The sequence below is a fragment of the Aegilops tauschii genome, chromosome 4, assembly GCF_002575655.3.
Source record: "Aegilops tauschii subsp. strangulata cultivar AL8/78 chromosome 4, Aet v6.0, whole genome shotgun sequence".
NCBI lineage: Eukaryota > Viridiplantae > Streptophyta > Magnoliopsida > Poales > Poaceae > Aegilops > Aegilops tauschii.
The window spans coordinates 514,567,992-514,585,755 of NC_053038.3; the positions used below are offsets into that span (position 1 = coordinate 514,567,992).

The 17,764-nt window shown below is 49.0% G+C and overlaps 1 protein-coding gene and 1 pseudogene across 1 annotated transcript; both read left to right on the forward strand.

Moving 5' to 3' along the window:
• Positions 1-5,409: 5,409 nt before the first annotated feature.
• Positions 5,410-7,261, forward strand: LOC109785012 (uncharacterized). The gene has a single exon (XM_073497405.1). It carries the CDS (start codon positions 5,410-5,412, stop codon positions 6,592-6,594), a length of 1,185 nt encoding a protein of 394 aa, XP_073353506.1. The 3' UTR covers positions 6,595-7,261.
• A 7,322-nt stretch (positions 7,262-14,583) lies between these two features.
• On the forward strand, positions 14,584-16,349 carry LOC109785014 (uncharacterized; annotated as a pseudogene).
• The last annotated feature ends 1,415 nt before the right edge of the window (positions 16,350-17,764 follow it).

The following is a 17,764-nucleotide window of genomic DNA, read 5'->3' on the forward strand; positions in this document are numbered from 1 at the left end:
TAAAAGATGTTTAATATTTTTTTAGTTTGTCATGTGTTTACAATATGATCATTGTGTATTAAAAAATATTCGCCGTGTACTTAAAAAATTATCACCGTCTTTGTAAAAAATTGCTAAGTACTCCCTCCGTTTCTAATAAGCCCTTTTAGAAAATTCAATATGAAGTACATACGGATGTATATAAGCATATTTAAGAGTGTAAATTTAGGAACAGAGGGATTTTATTTTTACAAATGTTCACTCTATATTAAAAAAAATCAATATGCTTTAAAAATACTGACTATGAATTTAAAAATGTTTAATATGTTTGAATAGCGTGTTCACTGTGTATTAGAAAGATGTTCAACATGTATTTGAAAAATGTTTAACGTGTGACGTGTATTTAAAAAATGTTGAACATGCATTATAAAAATGCTCAACATGTATTCTAAAATGCTGAATATGCACTTGAATTTTTTTGATGTGTATCTTATTTTTTTTAAAGTGTATTTGTAAAGTGTCAACATGCATTTAAAAATTTTAAAAAGAGAAAATTTTGAATAAGAACATAGAAGAAGAAAAAAATGACGAAACCTTTAAACTACACACAAGTTTCCCAGAACCGCTAACGCTAAAGTGTCACCGTGTATTTAAAAATTTTAAAATGAGAAAAAAATGAATAAGAACATAGAAGAAGAAAAAATTGGACGAAACTTTTAAACTACACACAAGTTTCCCAGAACAGCTAACACTTGGTGCACCTCTTATGCTCTCTACTTCCCACATTGAATCACCTAGAGGCGAGCACTTCTTCTTTCTCGCAATATGTGAGATGTTACTTTTCGACCTTACCCCATCAGATTCGTATGTGCTTCAAAATCACTATTTAAGGGGTTTCCCATGCAAAGGTTATCCCTTCTCCTCTCGTAGTGACAAGTGGCGCACCACATGCGTGCCACTTGTCACAACCAAGAGCTTTGGTGGGGTTTTCTCACCCTGCACGTGAGAATGGAAGGTTGACTATTTGTTCAATTTTTGTAGTCATTTTATCAAAATGATTTATCTCTTGGACAGTGCATCCAAATCACAAACCATTTTCACCTTGCGTTTATTGCGTCAAGATATTCGAAACTAATTCCTATGTTGGTAGGTTTCAATGAATTTTTTTGGTACATCTGTGCTTTCAGCTAGTAGTAACTTGTGCTTCCAATGTTATCTAAATAGTGCCCCCAATTCAAACAAAACGTGCTTCCCGATGAGGCACACTTGTGTTCCCCGTAGGGTGAAGCACTACTACGCTTTACACGGAAGCCTTTATAAGGAGAAGCACACAAAATCATACATGTGCTTCCCGCCAGGTGAAGCACTACTATGCTTCATATGAAAACACACATGTGCTCCCTGCTCAAGACAGACAAAATCCCCCCCCCCCCCCCCCCCCCCAAAAACCGAGAAAGAGAAAAACCTAAGAAAACCTAGAAAAATTAACTGAAAAATTAAAAAAATACCATGAAATAAAAAAGTAAAACCAGAAAAGAAAATAAAGCGCCCAGCGTGCGACATGAGGTAAATGCCCCGTCTGATTACACCCTCCAACTAGTTGTTCCCTATCGCATGCAATAGGAGCAGTTGCAGAGCCCCTTCAATCATGGGCCATGGGGTACTGACATTATTACTACTAGGGGTAAAGAGACTAATGGGCCAAACGCTAGATAAAAGCTAAGTGAGCATGGTCCAACTAATTTTGATCCCAAATTTTAGCTTTCATCACAATTTCTAGTTGTCCTAAAAAAATGTAGTATATTTTTTGGCGGGTTAAAAAGACAGTTTATGGTTTCTAAAAATAATTGCATTGTATTAAAATGTGCACCGATTTAAGCAAAAGGAACATGATTTTTTTTCATAAATTTTAATAAATATTTACGTTTTTGCAAGTCTTGCAAAATTTTAAAATATACACGGACTACAAAATGTCTTAATGGGTTTAAAACATGTTATATGGTCCATCAAATGTAACTAGGTTCATGAAATTTAAAATAAATATTTGTATTTTTTCTAGATTTTTAATAAAATGATAATTTTCAAAAAATAAAAACAAGAAAGAGGTAAACATAAAGCAACACTAAAAAAATATATAAATATTAAAGACTATACATCTTTAGTCCAATTTGAAGACAATACATATAATCACAGATAAATATTATAAGTCGCTTTTATGACCGAAGTATTGTACCTCACTTAGTCGGTTTCTATATTTGTACATAATGTTGTAATTGTATTTTTCATCTACTGGCTGATTCATATTTGTACACATGAGAATCATTCCCTCCTTCCGGTATTTCCGTTATGCAAGGCGTGTGTATCTTATCGCCCGTGACAAAGGTTTCACCCATAGTGCGCAACCGCGGTTATATGATACATATGTGGGAACATGTATGCGTCAAGGGAGAGACACACAATTGGGATTGAGCGCTTTAAGGGATATCATGATTGTCGCTACTTGATGATTAATGAGCTTGGTATACTAGTTGTCCATAAAACGCATTATATAGCTTGTTCCTGTCTGAGTTATCTTTAGTCCAATTTTATAACTGTACATCTCACAGTAGATAAATATTATACCTCACTTATTATCTTCTACATTTTTATATAGTGCTTTGATTGTAATTATTATTGGCTTGCTAATTAATTTTGTACACATGAGAATACCTCTCCCCCATCTCGGTATTTCCATTCTACAAGGCGACGTGCATCTCATCTTCTCAGATAAATGTTTCAAGCCTCACTAACGGTTCATGAGAGAAATTAATATGATATATGTGTGGGAACTTATGTGAGTGCAATAAGAGACAAATGAGTGAGTTTCAGGTTTTCAGCATATCAAGGGAGATCGTCTTTGTCGCTAGTTGGTGATTAATGAGCTTGGTACACGAGTTGTTCGTAAAATGCTTTTGTATACCCTTCTTGTCGGAGTCATCTTTAGTCCAATTTTATAACTATACATCAAATGGTAGATAAATATTATACCTCACTTATAATCTTCTATATTTATACAGAACATTTTAATTGTAATTATTATTTGCTAGCTGATTTAAATTTGTAGAAGAAGAATCACTCCCTCCTTCTGGTATTTCCATTATGCAAGGTGGCGTGCATCTCATCGTCTCTGATAAATGTTTGAAGTCTCACTAACAGTTCACGAGTGCAGTTAATACGATATATGCGCGGGAACCTCTATGCATGCAACAAGAGACGCACGAGTGGGTTTGAGCGCGTTAAGGGAGATCGTGATTATTGCTAGTTGACAATTAATGAGCTTGGTATTCGAGTTGTCCCTAAAACGCCTTGTATATTCATATTGGGGTTATCTTTAGTTCAAATTAATAACTATATACCTAATCGTAGATAAATATTATACCACATAATTTCTTATCTATTTACACCTTTTTTTAATATTATACCAAGCTGATTCAAAATTTCTTCATTTTTTGTTAGCTTATCCTTATTAAAAGGGCGGGGCATGTGAGTGCGAAATTTTGGTTCCCAAACACCTCAGAGCCATGTATTTTTTTAGAACATTTTCTATTTTTTTAAAAAAAGTTCAAACTTTTTTATGTGAAAACTTATAGTGTTTGCTACATATGTGTAAATGTTCATCAAATGATGTGGTAATTTGTAAGCTGCACAAGAGGACAAATTTCCGGCCCAAAAGCGAAAAACAATAAGCCAATTTTAATATATGTGTTTTTGTGTATAAGTAATGTATGCACAAATATTATCATAAATGTGTGTGGGCGAGTACTTTTTTCAGATGTTTTTGGATGTGTAAGTACGGTTTTCGGGTCTTCTTTTTTCTTGGGTGTGACTGATCGAATTATGGATGCAATGCAAAGTGGTATCAGTGATGTATACTATTGTTGAATGGACGCTGCTGTGTTAAAAAAGAAAATGGGAGGAATGGGCGCTGTTGTTGGAAGTCCACTTCACATAGCACTGGTGCACACGCAAATACTGTAGAAGCTTTTGCTTGCTTTCTTTCTTTCTAGTAGGAGCATCTCCGATCCGACCGGGCATGTCCTGCTTTACACGCACGACCGTACCGTCTGCCGGCGACTGTCTACATAAAGCCTTGTGCTACTAGTCACCTCCATCGACCCAAATGCCAAGTCATACACGACCATGCAAGTTCTTTCTTTCAAGCGGGGCGCTTTCTAGTTTTGTTTTAATTATCGTCTCTAGGAGTATTCTTTATCTTTATCAATGATAAGGTGATCACTGAATAGTACTGATGATCTACTATCAATACTAATAACTACTCGATTGGTGTCTGTTGCTTCTTCCTGGATTAATAAGCCCAAGAGAAGGCCGTTTTTCTATGCTAGACATGCCCCAAAGAGACAATTTTGTTATTACACTACCGAATAAGGCGATTCCTAACCAGTTGCACGCACAAATTATTGCTAATTTTTGTAAGGGAAAAATATTGGAGCATGTTTGATTTATGACTAAGGTTGCCACAGCTAACCTTAGGCAAATTTTGGCTGCCACAAAAAGGATGACAAACAAAATAGCCACCACAAGTGTGGCAAGATCTCCCCCGCAAAAAAAAAAGTGTGGCAAGATTTGCCAATAAAAATGTGCTTATGCCATATGGATCATGTAGATGGAAAAACGTGGCAGTGACCCAAACACATGCCTAAAATATTGTGGTATGACTAGGCAATTTTAGGCTACAAACCAAACATGCCCTTGATGTATTTGAGACTGATGCGGTTGATATTGATGTATTTGATTGCACCGATTCTAATGGGGCCGTATATACATTGCAAAACTTGGGCGCCAAGAAGCCTAAAAAAATGTCTGTAGAATGACGATGGCCGTATATACATTTCCGAAAGCTAAGCACTAAACTGATTTATCCCATGGAATAATGATGGAATCCTACGCCATAAAGCAACCAGCACACGCAAAAGCTCTTTCTCCTTGCCTTTTCTTCTTGAAGTCAAAGGTACAAGACTCGCATACAATCTCCATTTTATAACACATGACGTCCCTATACATCTCTGTCTACGACAAGCTAACAAAAGATTATTTGAATTCATTAGGTGCAACTAAGTCGCGCCATTGGTTCTTCCATGAAAAATAGATTTGGCATATCATTTGACCTACAAATATTTGGAGCAAGACGCGCAAAGTAAAAATGTCTCGTGTATTCTTAAACAGAAGTGCTTGCTAGAAAAAGTAGCTACGACGTCAGTGCAATGGGAGCCAGCTAGAATCCCACGGTGGCCACGCGGCGGTGACTTGTGAGACGAGTTATTCAGTGCAGTGCCTTTAGCTTAGCTTGGCTCTTCCATCTCCGGCCGCCTACATATACTCTTCCATTTGCATCTCAGCCTGTGCGAACGAATCCACACGGATCGATCGCACATGGCCGCGGCGGCGCCGCCCCGGCGCATGGGCAGGTCGACCGTCCACATGGACGGCGGCGGCGCCGACAGGCCGACGCCGGCGATTGATGGGGTAGGCGGCACGTCCTCTGGTGCCAGGGCAGGGCGGCGGCCGGGCATCAACCTCTTCTCGGGGCCGGTATGTGCCGCCGTGTTCGTCTCCTTTGCGCTCTGCATCGTCGCCTTATGCGTCTACTCCTTCCTCGCTCGTCGCCGCGCCATCTCCGACGCCCGCCGCAGGTTCCTCGACCGCGTGCGCGAAAACTTCAACCGCCTCTCCGAGTGGTCAACCGACGGGCCAGTGCCACCGTCTCCTCCAGCAGTGACACCTCCAGCATCAGTGACAACGGCCGACCGCGTTGACGAGCCACCACCTCCTCCAGTAGCGACCACGCCCCCCGGCTTTGACGTGCCACCGCCGCCTCCAGTAGCGAGAACGGCCACTTGCGATGACATGCCACAGCCTCTTCGAGCAGCGCCGGCCCGCCCTGCAAGGGGAGACACCTCCAACTCTGGCCTCGGTAACTGCCCGGTGTGCCTCGAGCCATTACATGGGCGTACCAACATCATGGCGGCGCATGAGTGCGCCCATGTGTTCCACGCGTCTTGCGTTGAGCCATGGCTCCACAACCGGGGCTCCTGCCCCGTGTGCCAGTACACTGGCATCCCCACCCCCACCACTACCTCTACCACCAACTCCACCCCTACCTCCGATACCATCGGCTACTGCCCGGTGTGCCTTGAGCCTTTGCGTGCTGGTAGTGGCGACATCAGGGCGGCACATGCATGCGGACATGTGTTCCACTCACGATGCATTGAGCGGTGGGTACGTCGACGGGGCTCATGCCCGGTGTGTCGGTGCACTGTCCGCTTCAACCCCAACTCCACCTACAACCCCGCCTCCATCTCCACCTTCAACCCTACCACAAACACTAACCCCACCTACAACCCCACCCCCACCCCCACCCCAAACTCTACCTCCAATTCCGGCCCGGTCGGCGAATGTCCAGTGTGCCTCGAGCCCTTAAGCGTTGGTGGTGGCGACATGAGGGCAGCTCATGTGTGCGGCCACGTGTTCCACTCTCGCTGCATCGAGCGGTGGCTACGCCACCGCAACTCCTGTCCCGTGTGTCGTTGCACTGTCACGTGCAGTCACAACCCGTGAAACTAAGTAGCATCTGCTGCTACCCGTGGTGGTGCTTCCAACCCCCAAGAGACCATGGTAATGGTGATTGCGGAACAAACGGGAGAGTAGGGGCACCGGAGCCGACGACGGTGATATGCAAAGATCCATGATCACTGGAGTTGAACTACTCAGTGTCTAAGACAACATGCAACAATGTTGGTAATGACAATGAGTGTGACAGTTTGCCAGTAAACAATTATATTGTAGTGTTGTTTTTTGCTTTGGAATGAGCTTGCTTAGACATAGTAGATATATTTCATTTATGTTCTGTCATTTGTTCAGTGACAGAAAATTCTTTTGTTATTGGTGTTATATAGAGTTTGCTACAATGTAAACCAAACCATAGAGATAAGGGTTTGGAATTCGATTTGATTCTTTTATTGTATCTCAAGCCTTGTAATCTCTGAATGTAATTTGTTGCATATATAAATAACATGCACGCGTCCCTGCTAAGAGGCATACGCTTCAAACCCATCGTTCAACCAAAAGTTTACAGTTGGTTCAGTACAGATCATGAGACTGCGTTAACATTCCAAGAGACAAAATACATGGCAGAACTAAAGTTTCTAGAGAATAATCTCATTGGTAATTTATTGCATTACAATGCTGTTGGATTAAAAGTTTCTATGATGGCACATCGACATGGTAATGGAGGGCACAGAAAAATAATGGAGAAATTCAACACTAATTTCAGAAACTAGCAAAACCCCTAGCGATCATTACACAACTCCTGTCTGTCCAGTCGGACTAACCACTCCTCCCCTCTAGTAGACAGCTAATGTTTGTTTGTTTTCCTTCTGTTCGATCTAAAGACATGTCTGATTATGCTGTAAGCCCGGACGACCTCGACGATGGGCGCGTGGCACAGCGGGCACTTGCTGGCCATGTGGAGCACCTCATCGAAAAAGGGTTCCCCCGCTTTGTATTTCAAAGCAACTGACCGATACATCCAACGACAGGTGCTGGGGCGGAAGCAGCACAGTCACACCCAAAAGAAACGGAAGAGAAAATACAAAAGAAAGGAATGACAACAGAGTCGGATCAACGAAAACAATGATGATCCGCAACCGTTGCGCCCTCCGAAGAAATCCACCACACTACTAGCGCCTCGAACCCACGCATACCAAGCAAGACCTTCAAGAAGGAATGCGACGATGACGACGTTGCTGCCCGGAGAGGTCCTATGGTTTCCCCAGGTACGCGTGAGGGGGGTGGGTAAGGGGGATACCCGACGCCCTTCAGGAAGGAAGGACGGCGCCCGCGGGCGTCGCTGCGTCGATGCCGGCCAAGCCAACTGGGATTTCTCCCGTCCACCACACACCCACCACCCCAATCGATCCGGCACGCTCCACCAAACTCGCCGGCTATCCAACATGCGCCACCACGGTCTTGGAGCCGCCATCGGCGTCTCTCCATGAGGAACGAAGCGGGACCGACGGGATGAGAGGGAGCAGCCGGGAACAAGGAGCGGCAGAGTCAGCCGCGACGCGGGAGGGAACCACCTCCACCGCCATCGGCGGTCACCGACCGGACGCAGCAAGAGGAGCACACCAGACACGAAGGCCCGGCCGAGCTTGAAATAGCTCGTGAAGCTCCCGTCGCCGCGCTGCAGTAGGCGTGCCACCGTCTCCGCAACCCCCTGCACGAGCCGCATCTCCGTCCATCGGAGCCAACACAGGCGAGGGCCGAGCCCGGCCCGCCCAGACCCAGATGGGGCCCCAAGGGGCCCAGATCTGGGCCGAGAGGGCACCGCCGCCAGCCGCCACGCCAGCCCGCCACCAAGTGGTCGTGCCAACACACCGTCACCACCCGAAGCTGCGGCGCTCGAAGAACCGCGCCGCTGCCGGAACCACCATCGCCCGAGCAGACCCGCCGCACGCCTGCGACGGGGAGATCCAACCGCCGCCGCCGGGAGCCCGAAGCCGGACCCCAACCGCCGCCCGTGCCGCCCGCAGCCCGCGCCGCCTGGCTACAGATCCGCCGCCCAACGCCACCGAGCCGCGACGGCCTCCAACCCGCGCCACCGCAGCCCTCGTCGTCCGGCGGCCAGATCCAGCCACAGCCCAGGCACGCCCCGCCACCGAAAGTGTCCGCCACGCAGCAGGAGCTAGCGCGGCGCCGCCGGCACCGTGCGCAGCTGCCACGCCCGCCCATCGCTGCGCCATCGCGCCCACCGCCGCGCCACGCTCCGGCTCGGGGGAGCACGCCCGCGGTGCCCCGCCGGCGCCGGCGCCGGTCGGGCTTCGCCCGGCCGTGCCCTGTGGCGGCGGCGAAGCAGGGGAGGGGAGGAAGGGGGAGACGCGAGCGGCGGATCTGGTCGCCCTCTCGGTCGCCTCGCGGGGGCGACGCGAGAGGGAAGGGAGACTCGGGTGCACGTGGAGCGCCTCGCAGGCGCACTTTGCGCAGGTGCACATGTGCCCACACATGAAAACGTTAACAGAAGATGAACCAATGTCACATTGTGTATCTGAGCAAGTCTCTGCAACTAACGTTAGTGGATCAATGCGAATAATCTCATTGATAACTTGGCGACATGCGAGGACAATAACTTTGAAACTTAGGAACTTGACAAACCTAGTCAGTTTGGATCTGTAGACAAATCTTGACAAACCGAGATAAGTTCCAATTATATGATGTATTGAGATAGTATACCCTGGAAATTCATGTGTTGATTGTATCGAGTCTCATTGGCCGTGTATGTATGACTAAACTTGGATGGCAAGAATCCTAGTAACATAGAGTTTTAATTTAATTATCTCTTAAGACGTACATGTAGTTCTAACATGTACACGTTATGTGCATTTAGGGCCTCTTTTCGCAAGATTTAATAACACAGGAAATTAAACAAAACAGAGAAATATGATAGGATTACATGTTCAAAATAGATGATTGTGCAAACACAAATATCTGCAGCATTGGTTGTTTGATCCGCGAGAATAGGGAAAACACAAGGATTCAGAAAATATTGATCAACTTAAGGTCAAATCATATCCAAAAGTAAGATCAATTAATATTATATGCTACTTGCGCTGTTCCATAATGTAGCGCGTATGAATTTTTTGAAAAGTCAAACCAAGCAAAATTTAACCAAGTTTAAAGAGAAACTATTTATATATACAATTCCAAACATATACAACATGAAAAATATAATTGATGACATATCCAATGATATGCATTTGATATTTTAAATGTACATATTTTTGTCTATAAACATGGTCAAAGTTTGCAATGTTTGACTTTTGAAAAAAAAAATGCACTACATTATGGAATGGAGGGAGTACCTATTACCAGTACCTTATTCTATTTGCATAAAAATGTAAAAGAGGTTTGTGCCTCTTTGATTCAAAGGATTTTTTAAGGAATTTTGGAGGATTCTAATCCTAAGGATTTTTCCTACGTAGGTTGTTTGACTGTAGGGATTACAGTCTAGCATAGAACTTTTTTGGTTAGGATTATTTGCGTTAGTTTTCATTGAAAAAATTTATCCGCGTCAACCTCATATAAAGAATTATATGTCTTTTTTTAGCACAATCAAACTCACATACTAATCCGGCAATATTGAAGATACATTTCGTTCCATCAGTATGTTTTTTGTATTCCTGTATAGCCTCCGCTACCCTCCCGATAGTGATGGTGGGGGATTTCAACCTCCTCCGCTCCGTCGCTGAGAAGAGTAACTCGCGTGTCTATCTTGCTGAGATCCGGCGATTTAACGATTGGGTTGCTGACTTAGGCCTTCTGGAGCTTGACAGGGTCGGGGCGAGATTCACCTGGACTAATAGACAGGTTGCCCCTACCCTTAGTGTGCTTGACCGAGTATTCGTCACCCCTGACTGGGAACTTCGGTTCCCTTTAGCTTCTCTTCAGGCTATTACGCGCATCGGGTCCGACCATGTGCCCCTACTCTTGTCCTCTAGGGATGAGAGACCCCCCCCCCCCCTAGGTTTAGGTTCGAAGCTTTCTGGCTCCGGTAGCCGGGCTTTGTGGCGGCCATCCAGGCTCATTAGGCCTCGGCGCTGAACGAGCCCCATAGGCAGATGTCTATCCTGGACGAGTGGCATCACCTGTTCAAGCGGTCCAGGCAATTCATGAAGGGTTGGGGAGCCAATATAGGGAGGGACCTTCGGATCCAGAAAGCATCCCTTCTTGAGGAGATCCGCTCCCTTGACATTCGTGCGGACATTGCAGGTCTCTCCACAGAAGAATGGGCTCACAGATATAATCTGGAAGACTCTCTCATGGACATCTACTCCAAAGAAGAGGAGTATTGGCGCCAGTGAGGTTCCATGAACTGGGTGCTGTTTGGTGATGCCAACACTACCTACTTCCAGGCCATCGCTAATGGCCCTCGGACGCTGTTCCATTCCCCTAGTATGGGAAGGAGGTCAGCTTTTTCAGGATCCCCCAGCGATCCGTTTGCTGGTTGACGACTTTTACAAGTCGCTTTTTGCCGGGCGCCCTAGGGGTGGGATCACCCTTGCGGACCACATTTGGTCGCCTAACCAGCATATCTCTCCCGAGGAGAATGCTGCTCTCCTCGCTCCCTTTGATGCCGCGGAGGTTGAGACTTTTGTCAAAGCAATGAACTTGGCCACGGCCCCAGGCCCCGACGGCCTACCGGTTCGCTTCTTCCAGGCATTCTGGCCGATGGTCAAGGAGATCATCCTTGACCTGTTCCTCGAGTTTTCTCGAGGAACATTGGATGTTTTCCGACTGAACTACGGGATCATCTCCTCGATGCCAAAGGTTCCTGGAGCAGCTGACATTCCACAGTTCCGATCCATCACGGTCCTCAATGTGTTGTTTCGGATTTTGGCCAGAGGGTGCGCCACTAGGGCGGCCCTAATCGCCCGGATCCATCGTCCAAACCAGACGGCCTTCACGAAAGGCCGATATATTTTGGATGGGATCCTTGTTCTCCACGAGGTCATCCATGAAGTCAAGAGCAAGCGTCTTCGCGCGGTGTTCTTCAAGATTGACTTCCATAAAGCGTACGACACTGTATGTTGGTCCTTTCTTCGGGAGGTGATGTTGAAGCGTGGCTTCGATCACCATTGGGTGGCTCGGGTCATGCAGCTGGTTACGAGTGGACGCACGGCTGTCAACATAAATGGGGAGGTCGGGCCATACTTCCAGACTGGCCACGGGGTATGGCAAGGCGACCCTATCTCCCCATTTCTATTCAATCTTGTGGTCGACGCTCTAGCTACGATCCTAGACTTGGCCAAGCGGGCGGGCCACATTAGGGGGATTTACCCCCATCTCGTGGCTAATGGAGGTCTGACCCACCTCCAATATGCGGACGACACCATTATGATGGTGGAAGGCTCGGGCGAGGATATTCGGCACCTCAAGTTCCTCCTTCTCTGCTTTCAGGAGATGTCGGGTCTCACGATTAACTTCGCCAAGAGTGAAGTGATGGTTCTTGGGTACTCTGTGGAGGAAGCCCAGCGAATCGCCAATCGCTTGAACTGTCGCTTGGGATCCTTCCCGACTACTTACCTCGGCATGCCGATTAGTGACACCCGTCTACAGGAAAAATACTTCCGCCCAATAATTTCCAAGTTGGACCTTGGCAGGGGAGATGGCTTTCCAAGGCCGCTCGCGTGGTTCTGATGAACTCCTCCCTTGTTAGCCTCTTGATGTATGTTATGGGATTCTATAGTTTACATGAATCCCTTCATCATGAGGTCACCAAGCTTCTCTCCAGATTATTCTGGGCTGGAGAGAACAATAAACGGAAGTACCACATGGTTAAGTGGTCTGAGATTTGCAAGCCCAAGGACCAGGGCGGCCTCGGGGTCATCTCGTCCAAGCGGATGAATATTGCCCTCCTCTCCAAATGGCTGTGGCACATCCAGACCGGTGATGGTGGGCTGTGGCTGGAGATTATTCGCGCCAAGCACCTCCGAGGGCAGCCTCTGGCGTTCGCCTCTAGAGCTGGAGGGTCCCAATTCTGGCAATCCATGATCCAACTGATGCCGGTCTTGCGTATTGGGACCTCCATTAGCATGGGCTCTGGGTCCGGCACCCTATTCTGGCTTGACAGATGGGCCGGGACTCGACCTTTTGCGGAGCGGTTCTATGCTTTATTCTCGATATGTGCCCGCCCACAACTCTCGGTGGCCGTGGCTTTGCCTAACATGGGCGCAATTGCCTTCCGCCGTACCTTCGGGGCGGTGGAGCACGCTCAATGGGAGGAGCTGCTCGAGTGTGTTGCCTTCCACACCCCTTCCCTTGAGCCCGACTCACTGACTTGGCGACTCGAGCCAAGCGGCTGATTCTCTACTAGGTCCCTGTACCAGGCGATTGTGCCCATTCCCGGACCAATTGAACTCTCGGTGTTATGGGAGATCAAACTCTCCTTGAAAATCCACATATTCCTCTGGCAATGGGTCCGAGGCCGACTGCCTTCGGGCACGGAGGTGCGTAAGCGTAATGCCCTGGGGACGGCCTTTGTCCCATTTGCATGGTACCGGAAGACTGCAACCACATCTTCTTCCGGTGCCCGGCGGCGCAGTTCCTTTGGAGCTGCTTTCAGGAGGTTGTTGGTGGCGTTTGGTGCCATGACAACCTTCCGGACTTGTTCGGGGAGATCCTTAGGCTCCCCAGTCCTAGACGTGCCCCCACCTGGGTGGCTATGGGTACCCTAGCATGGACCCTCTGGTGCATCCGCAATAAACTAGTCATCGAACGCGTGATTCCTTGCCGTGTGACTGATGCAATCTACAAAATGTGCGGCTTCTTACAGCTATGGAGACCGCTTAGCAAGCGGCGCGATCGGGACGTCATCGACAACATCATCATGGGTCTCCGCTCCTCGGCCGCAGCATTAGCTCCACCGCCACCGCCACCCCCCTCCTGAGCCGGATTAGCTGCTTTTTCTGTTTATTTGGGCCTTGTCTTGCTGTGCCCCCAGCGATGATTTGAGACTTGCTTGTACTTTGAACCGACTTGTTGGATGCTTGGTGTTGTTGCTTTATAATATAAAGCGGGGGAAACCCTTTTTCGTATAAATCCTGCGAATCAAAGAGGCCATTGGGCTTGGGATTCTATATTTTCTTTGTTTCTATGAAACTCAACCCAAAGGAAAACTTCCTCCATTTTTCACATCCTTTAAATCAAATAGATGAATAGTGTCATCAGAGAAAAAAAAATCCGATTCCAACGTTTTCCCTTCACTTTTCCTATGTGTCAACGAGGCTCTTAATAGGCACACAATCAAGACCAAAACAAATCAGATTTAGTAATTTGTTTTTAGAAACTAATTAATCATCTGATGAGTTTTCTGAAACGATCATGGAAGGAATCCTACGCCACATAGCACTCAGCACACGCAAAAGCTCTTTCTCCTTGCCTTTTCTTTCTGAAGTCAAAGGTACAAGACTCTTTATACTATCTCTGTTCTTTATTGCATGAAGTCTTACAAAGCATTGCCATCAGAACATCCATATGTAGTACTCCCTCCGTCCTACAATATAAGAGCGTTTTTGACACTAGTGTAGTGTTAAAAATGCTTTTATATTATGGGACGGAGGGAGTAGTATATGTTAATTACCCATATATGTTTATGTCAACAAGCTAACATAAATCGCACCATTGGACAGATTTAGCATATCATTTGACTTGCGTATATACGCGTACGAATATCAACAGCAAAACGCGCAAACTAAGAAAGTCGTATATACCTCAAAATGAATTATTATTATTTTACTTAGAAAAGGTAGCTACGACGTCGTCAGCCACCTCAAGAAGCGAGCCAGCTACACTCCGACGGTAGCAACACGGCGGTGACTTGTAAAGACGGGTTCTGCTTCTGGAGTGCCTTTGGCTTGGCTGAAATAATGGCTCTTCCACATGCATGTTCTCCGGCCGCTCGTCTTCCCACCTATATATACAGGCTAACTTGCTGGCTACCCTTCCATTTGCAGCTCAGCTTGTCCGAAAGGATCCACGGATCATACGTACATGGCCGCGGCCGCGGCGGCGCCGCCCCGGCGCATGGGCAGGTCGAGCGTCCACATGGACGGCGGCGGCGCCAACAGGCCGGCCCCGGCGATTGATGGTGTACGCGGCACGTCCTCCGGGGTCGGCGCCGGGCGGCGGCCGGGCATCAACCTCTTCTCGGGGCCGGTATGTGCCGCCGTGTTCGTCTCCTTTGCGCTCTGCGTCGTCGTCTTCTGCGTCTACTCCTTCCTCGCTCGTCGCCGCGCCATCTCCGCCGCCCGCGGCAACTTCGTAAGGCACATAAGCGAAATCGACACGGACCCCGAATTCGGACGGCCAGCCCACATGCCGGTGCCGCCGCCGGCTCCTGCAGCGACAACGGCCAACACGCCTGACGTGCCACCAGCTCCTCCGGTAGCGACAACTCCCCCTCCAGCAGAGACAGCCTCGAGCTCACAGGAAGCTCACTCCAACTCCACCTCCAACTCCATGCCGGGTAACTGCCCAGTGTGCCTCGAGCCATTACACGCCGGTAGCAACATCATGGCGGCTTACGCGTGTGGCCACGTGTACCACGCGCCGTGCATTGAGCCATGGCTCCGCCAAGGAGGCCCTTGTCTGGTGTGTTGGTGCACTGTCAACTCTACCTTCATCTCCAGCTACACCTCTAGCATCCTCCCCGTCCCCACTTCCTACTCCAACCCCACCTCTACCCCCATCCCCGCCTTCAACTCCAACTCTCATGCTAACGCGCCACCACCTCCTCGAGTAACAACAACACACTCCCGCATAGACATGTCATCGCTTCCTCGAGCAGCCACATCGTCGTCCTCCCGCACAGGCATGTCATCGCCTCACCTTGAAGCAACATCGCCCTCCAAGTTAGACATGCCACCGCCTTCTCGAGCAGCGCCGGCCCGCCGCCCACAAGGAGCCAACTCCAACACCACCGCCAACTCCGGCCTTGGTAACTGCCCGGTGTGCCATGAGCCATTACATGGGCGTACTAACGTCATGGCGGCGCATGCGTGCGCCCACGTGTTCCATGCGTCTTGCATTGAGCCATGCTCCACAACCGAGGGTCCTGCCCCGTGTGCCAGTGCACCGCCAACCCCACCTCTGATTCCACCTCCACCCCCAGCTCTAACCCCAGCTCTACCTCCACCCCTAGCTCTAACTCCCCATCGAGCCCAATCGGCGATTGTCCGGTGTGCCTCGAGTCCTTGCTCGTTGTAGGTGGTGGCGTAAGGGCGGCTCATGCGTGCGGCCACGTGTTTCACTCGCGCTGCATTGAGCCATGGCTCCACCAACAGGGTTCATGTCCCGTGTGCCGATGCACTGTCAACTCAACCTTCACCTCCACCTTCACCACCAACACCACCTCTACCTCTAATTCCAACTCCACCCCTATCTCCACCACCACCTCCAATACCATCGGCAATTGCCCGGTGTGCCTTGATCCCTTGCATGCTGATAGTGGCGACATCAGGGCGGCACACGTGTGCGGCCATGTGTTCCACTCGCGATGCATTAAGCAGTGGGTACGCCAACGGGGATCATGCCCCGTATGCCGGTGCACTGTCATCTTCAACTCCGACTCCAACTCTGGTGGCGAATGTCCAATGTGCCTCGAACCCTTACGAGTTGGTGGTGGCGATGTGAGGGTGGCGCACGTGTGCGGCCACATATTCCACTCACGCTGCATCGAGCGATGGCTACTTCACCGCAACTCCTGCCTTGTGTGTCGTTGCACAGAAACGACAGAGCAGGGTCACCGGAGCGAATAACGGTGATATGCAAAGATCCATGTTCAAGAGCCGGCGGCGGTGATATGCAAAGATCCATGATCACTTGTAACACCCCGGATGTAACTTTCCATATTTGTAACTCCAACTCTTGCCATTTTCGGCTATGTGTTATGACACTCCCTTCGTGGTCGGGTTTTGTTTTTCGTTTTGCATTTTGTTCATTTCATGCATCTCATATCATGTCGTCATGTGCATCTCATTTGCAAACGTGGTCGTCTCATGCGTCCGATCATTTTCCCCGTTGTCCGTTTTGCAATCCGACACTCCCACATGCACCGGCGCATCCCTTTTCGTTTCTTTTCGTGAGCGGGTGTTGAATGTTCTCGGAATGGACCGAGTCTTGTCAAGTGGCCTTGGTATACCACCGGTAGACCACCTGTCAAGTTTCGTTCCATTTGGAGGTCGTTTGATGCTCCAACGGTTAACCGGGTAACCGCAAAGTCCTTTTGCGTGTTGCAGCAAAAAACCCCTCCAAACAGCCCAAAACCCCTCTAAGTCACCTCCATGCTCTCGGTCGTTCGATCACGATCGTGTGGGCGAAAACCGCACTCCATTTGGAGTCTCCTAGCTCCCTCTACCTATAAATACACCTCCCCCTCCGAAATTTCGGGCAAAAACCACCCCTAACCCTAGCAAAATCGCCCTCCGCCGCCACCGGACGCGTCCGCCGCCGCCGGACGAACCCGCCGCCGCCGGCGGCCTCTCCCGCGCTGCCACGTGGCCCAGCCACCGCGCCCCCGCCGCCGGCCCGCGAGGCCCGGGCGAGGCCCCCGCGGCCTGTACGCCGTCGCCCCGCAGCCCGGTCGCCGCTCCTCCACGCCCGAGCGCGCTACCCCGCGCGGGACCCCGCCGTCGACCCGCGCCGCCGCCTCCTCTTCGCCCGCCGACGCCGCCCGCACCCGCAGCCGCCCACGCCGGCGACCGCGCCCCGCGCTCCGCCGCCGGCGACCGCGCCTCCCCCCGAGCCCTTCAACTCCGGCCGCCATCTCCCTCCTCTCCACGCCGGCCACCGCCACTGCTCCGGCGAACCCTAGCCCGAGCCCCGATCCAGATCCGCGAGGAGGTTGACTTTCCCCTCTCCCCGTTTTTCTCCAACTCCCCGAACTTTTGCAACATGTGGCTCTGTTCATTGCATCATAACTCCCTGCATATAGCATCATTTTGTGCGTGTAATATATCGAAATGTTCGTCTCGAGATGCTCTTCATTTTGTTCCATTGTTCCATGTTCATTTGAGTCCATCTTGATACCCAAATCTCTGGTGCAAGAGTGCTATATGCTGTTAACTGCTGTTACTTATCAGAACTTGGTGATTTGTTATTTTTGTTGCATTTGATGTGTGCATCTTATGAGTATGAGCTCTACATGTGTTTTGATGTATACCATGCCATCTTT

What these genes read in the sequence shown, in the direction of transcription:
- LOC109785012 (XM_073497405.1), top strand. Translation starts at nt 5,410, where the DNA reads ATGGCCGCGGCGGCGCCGCCCCGGCGCATGGGCAGGTCGACCGTCCAC.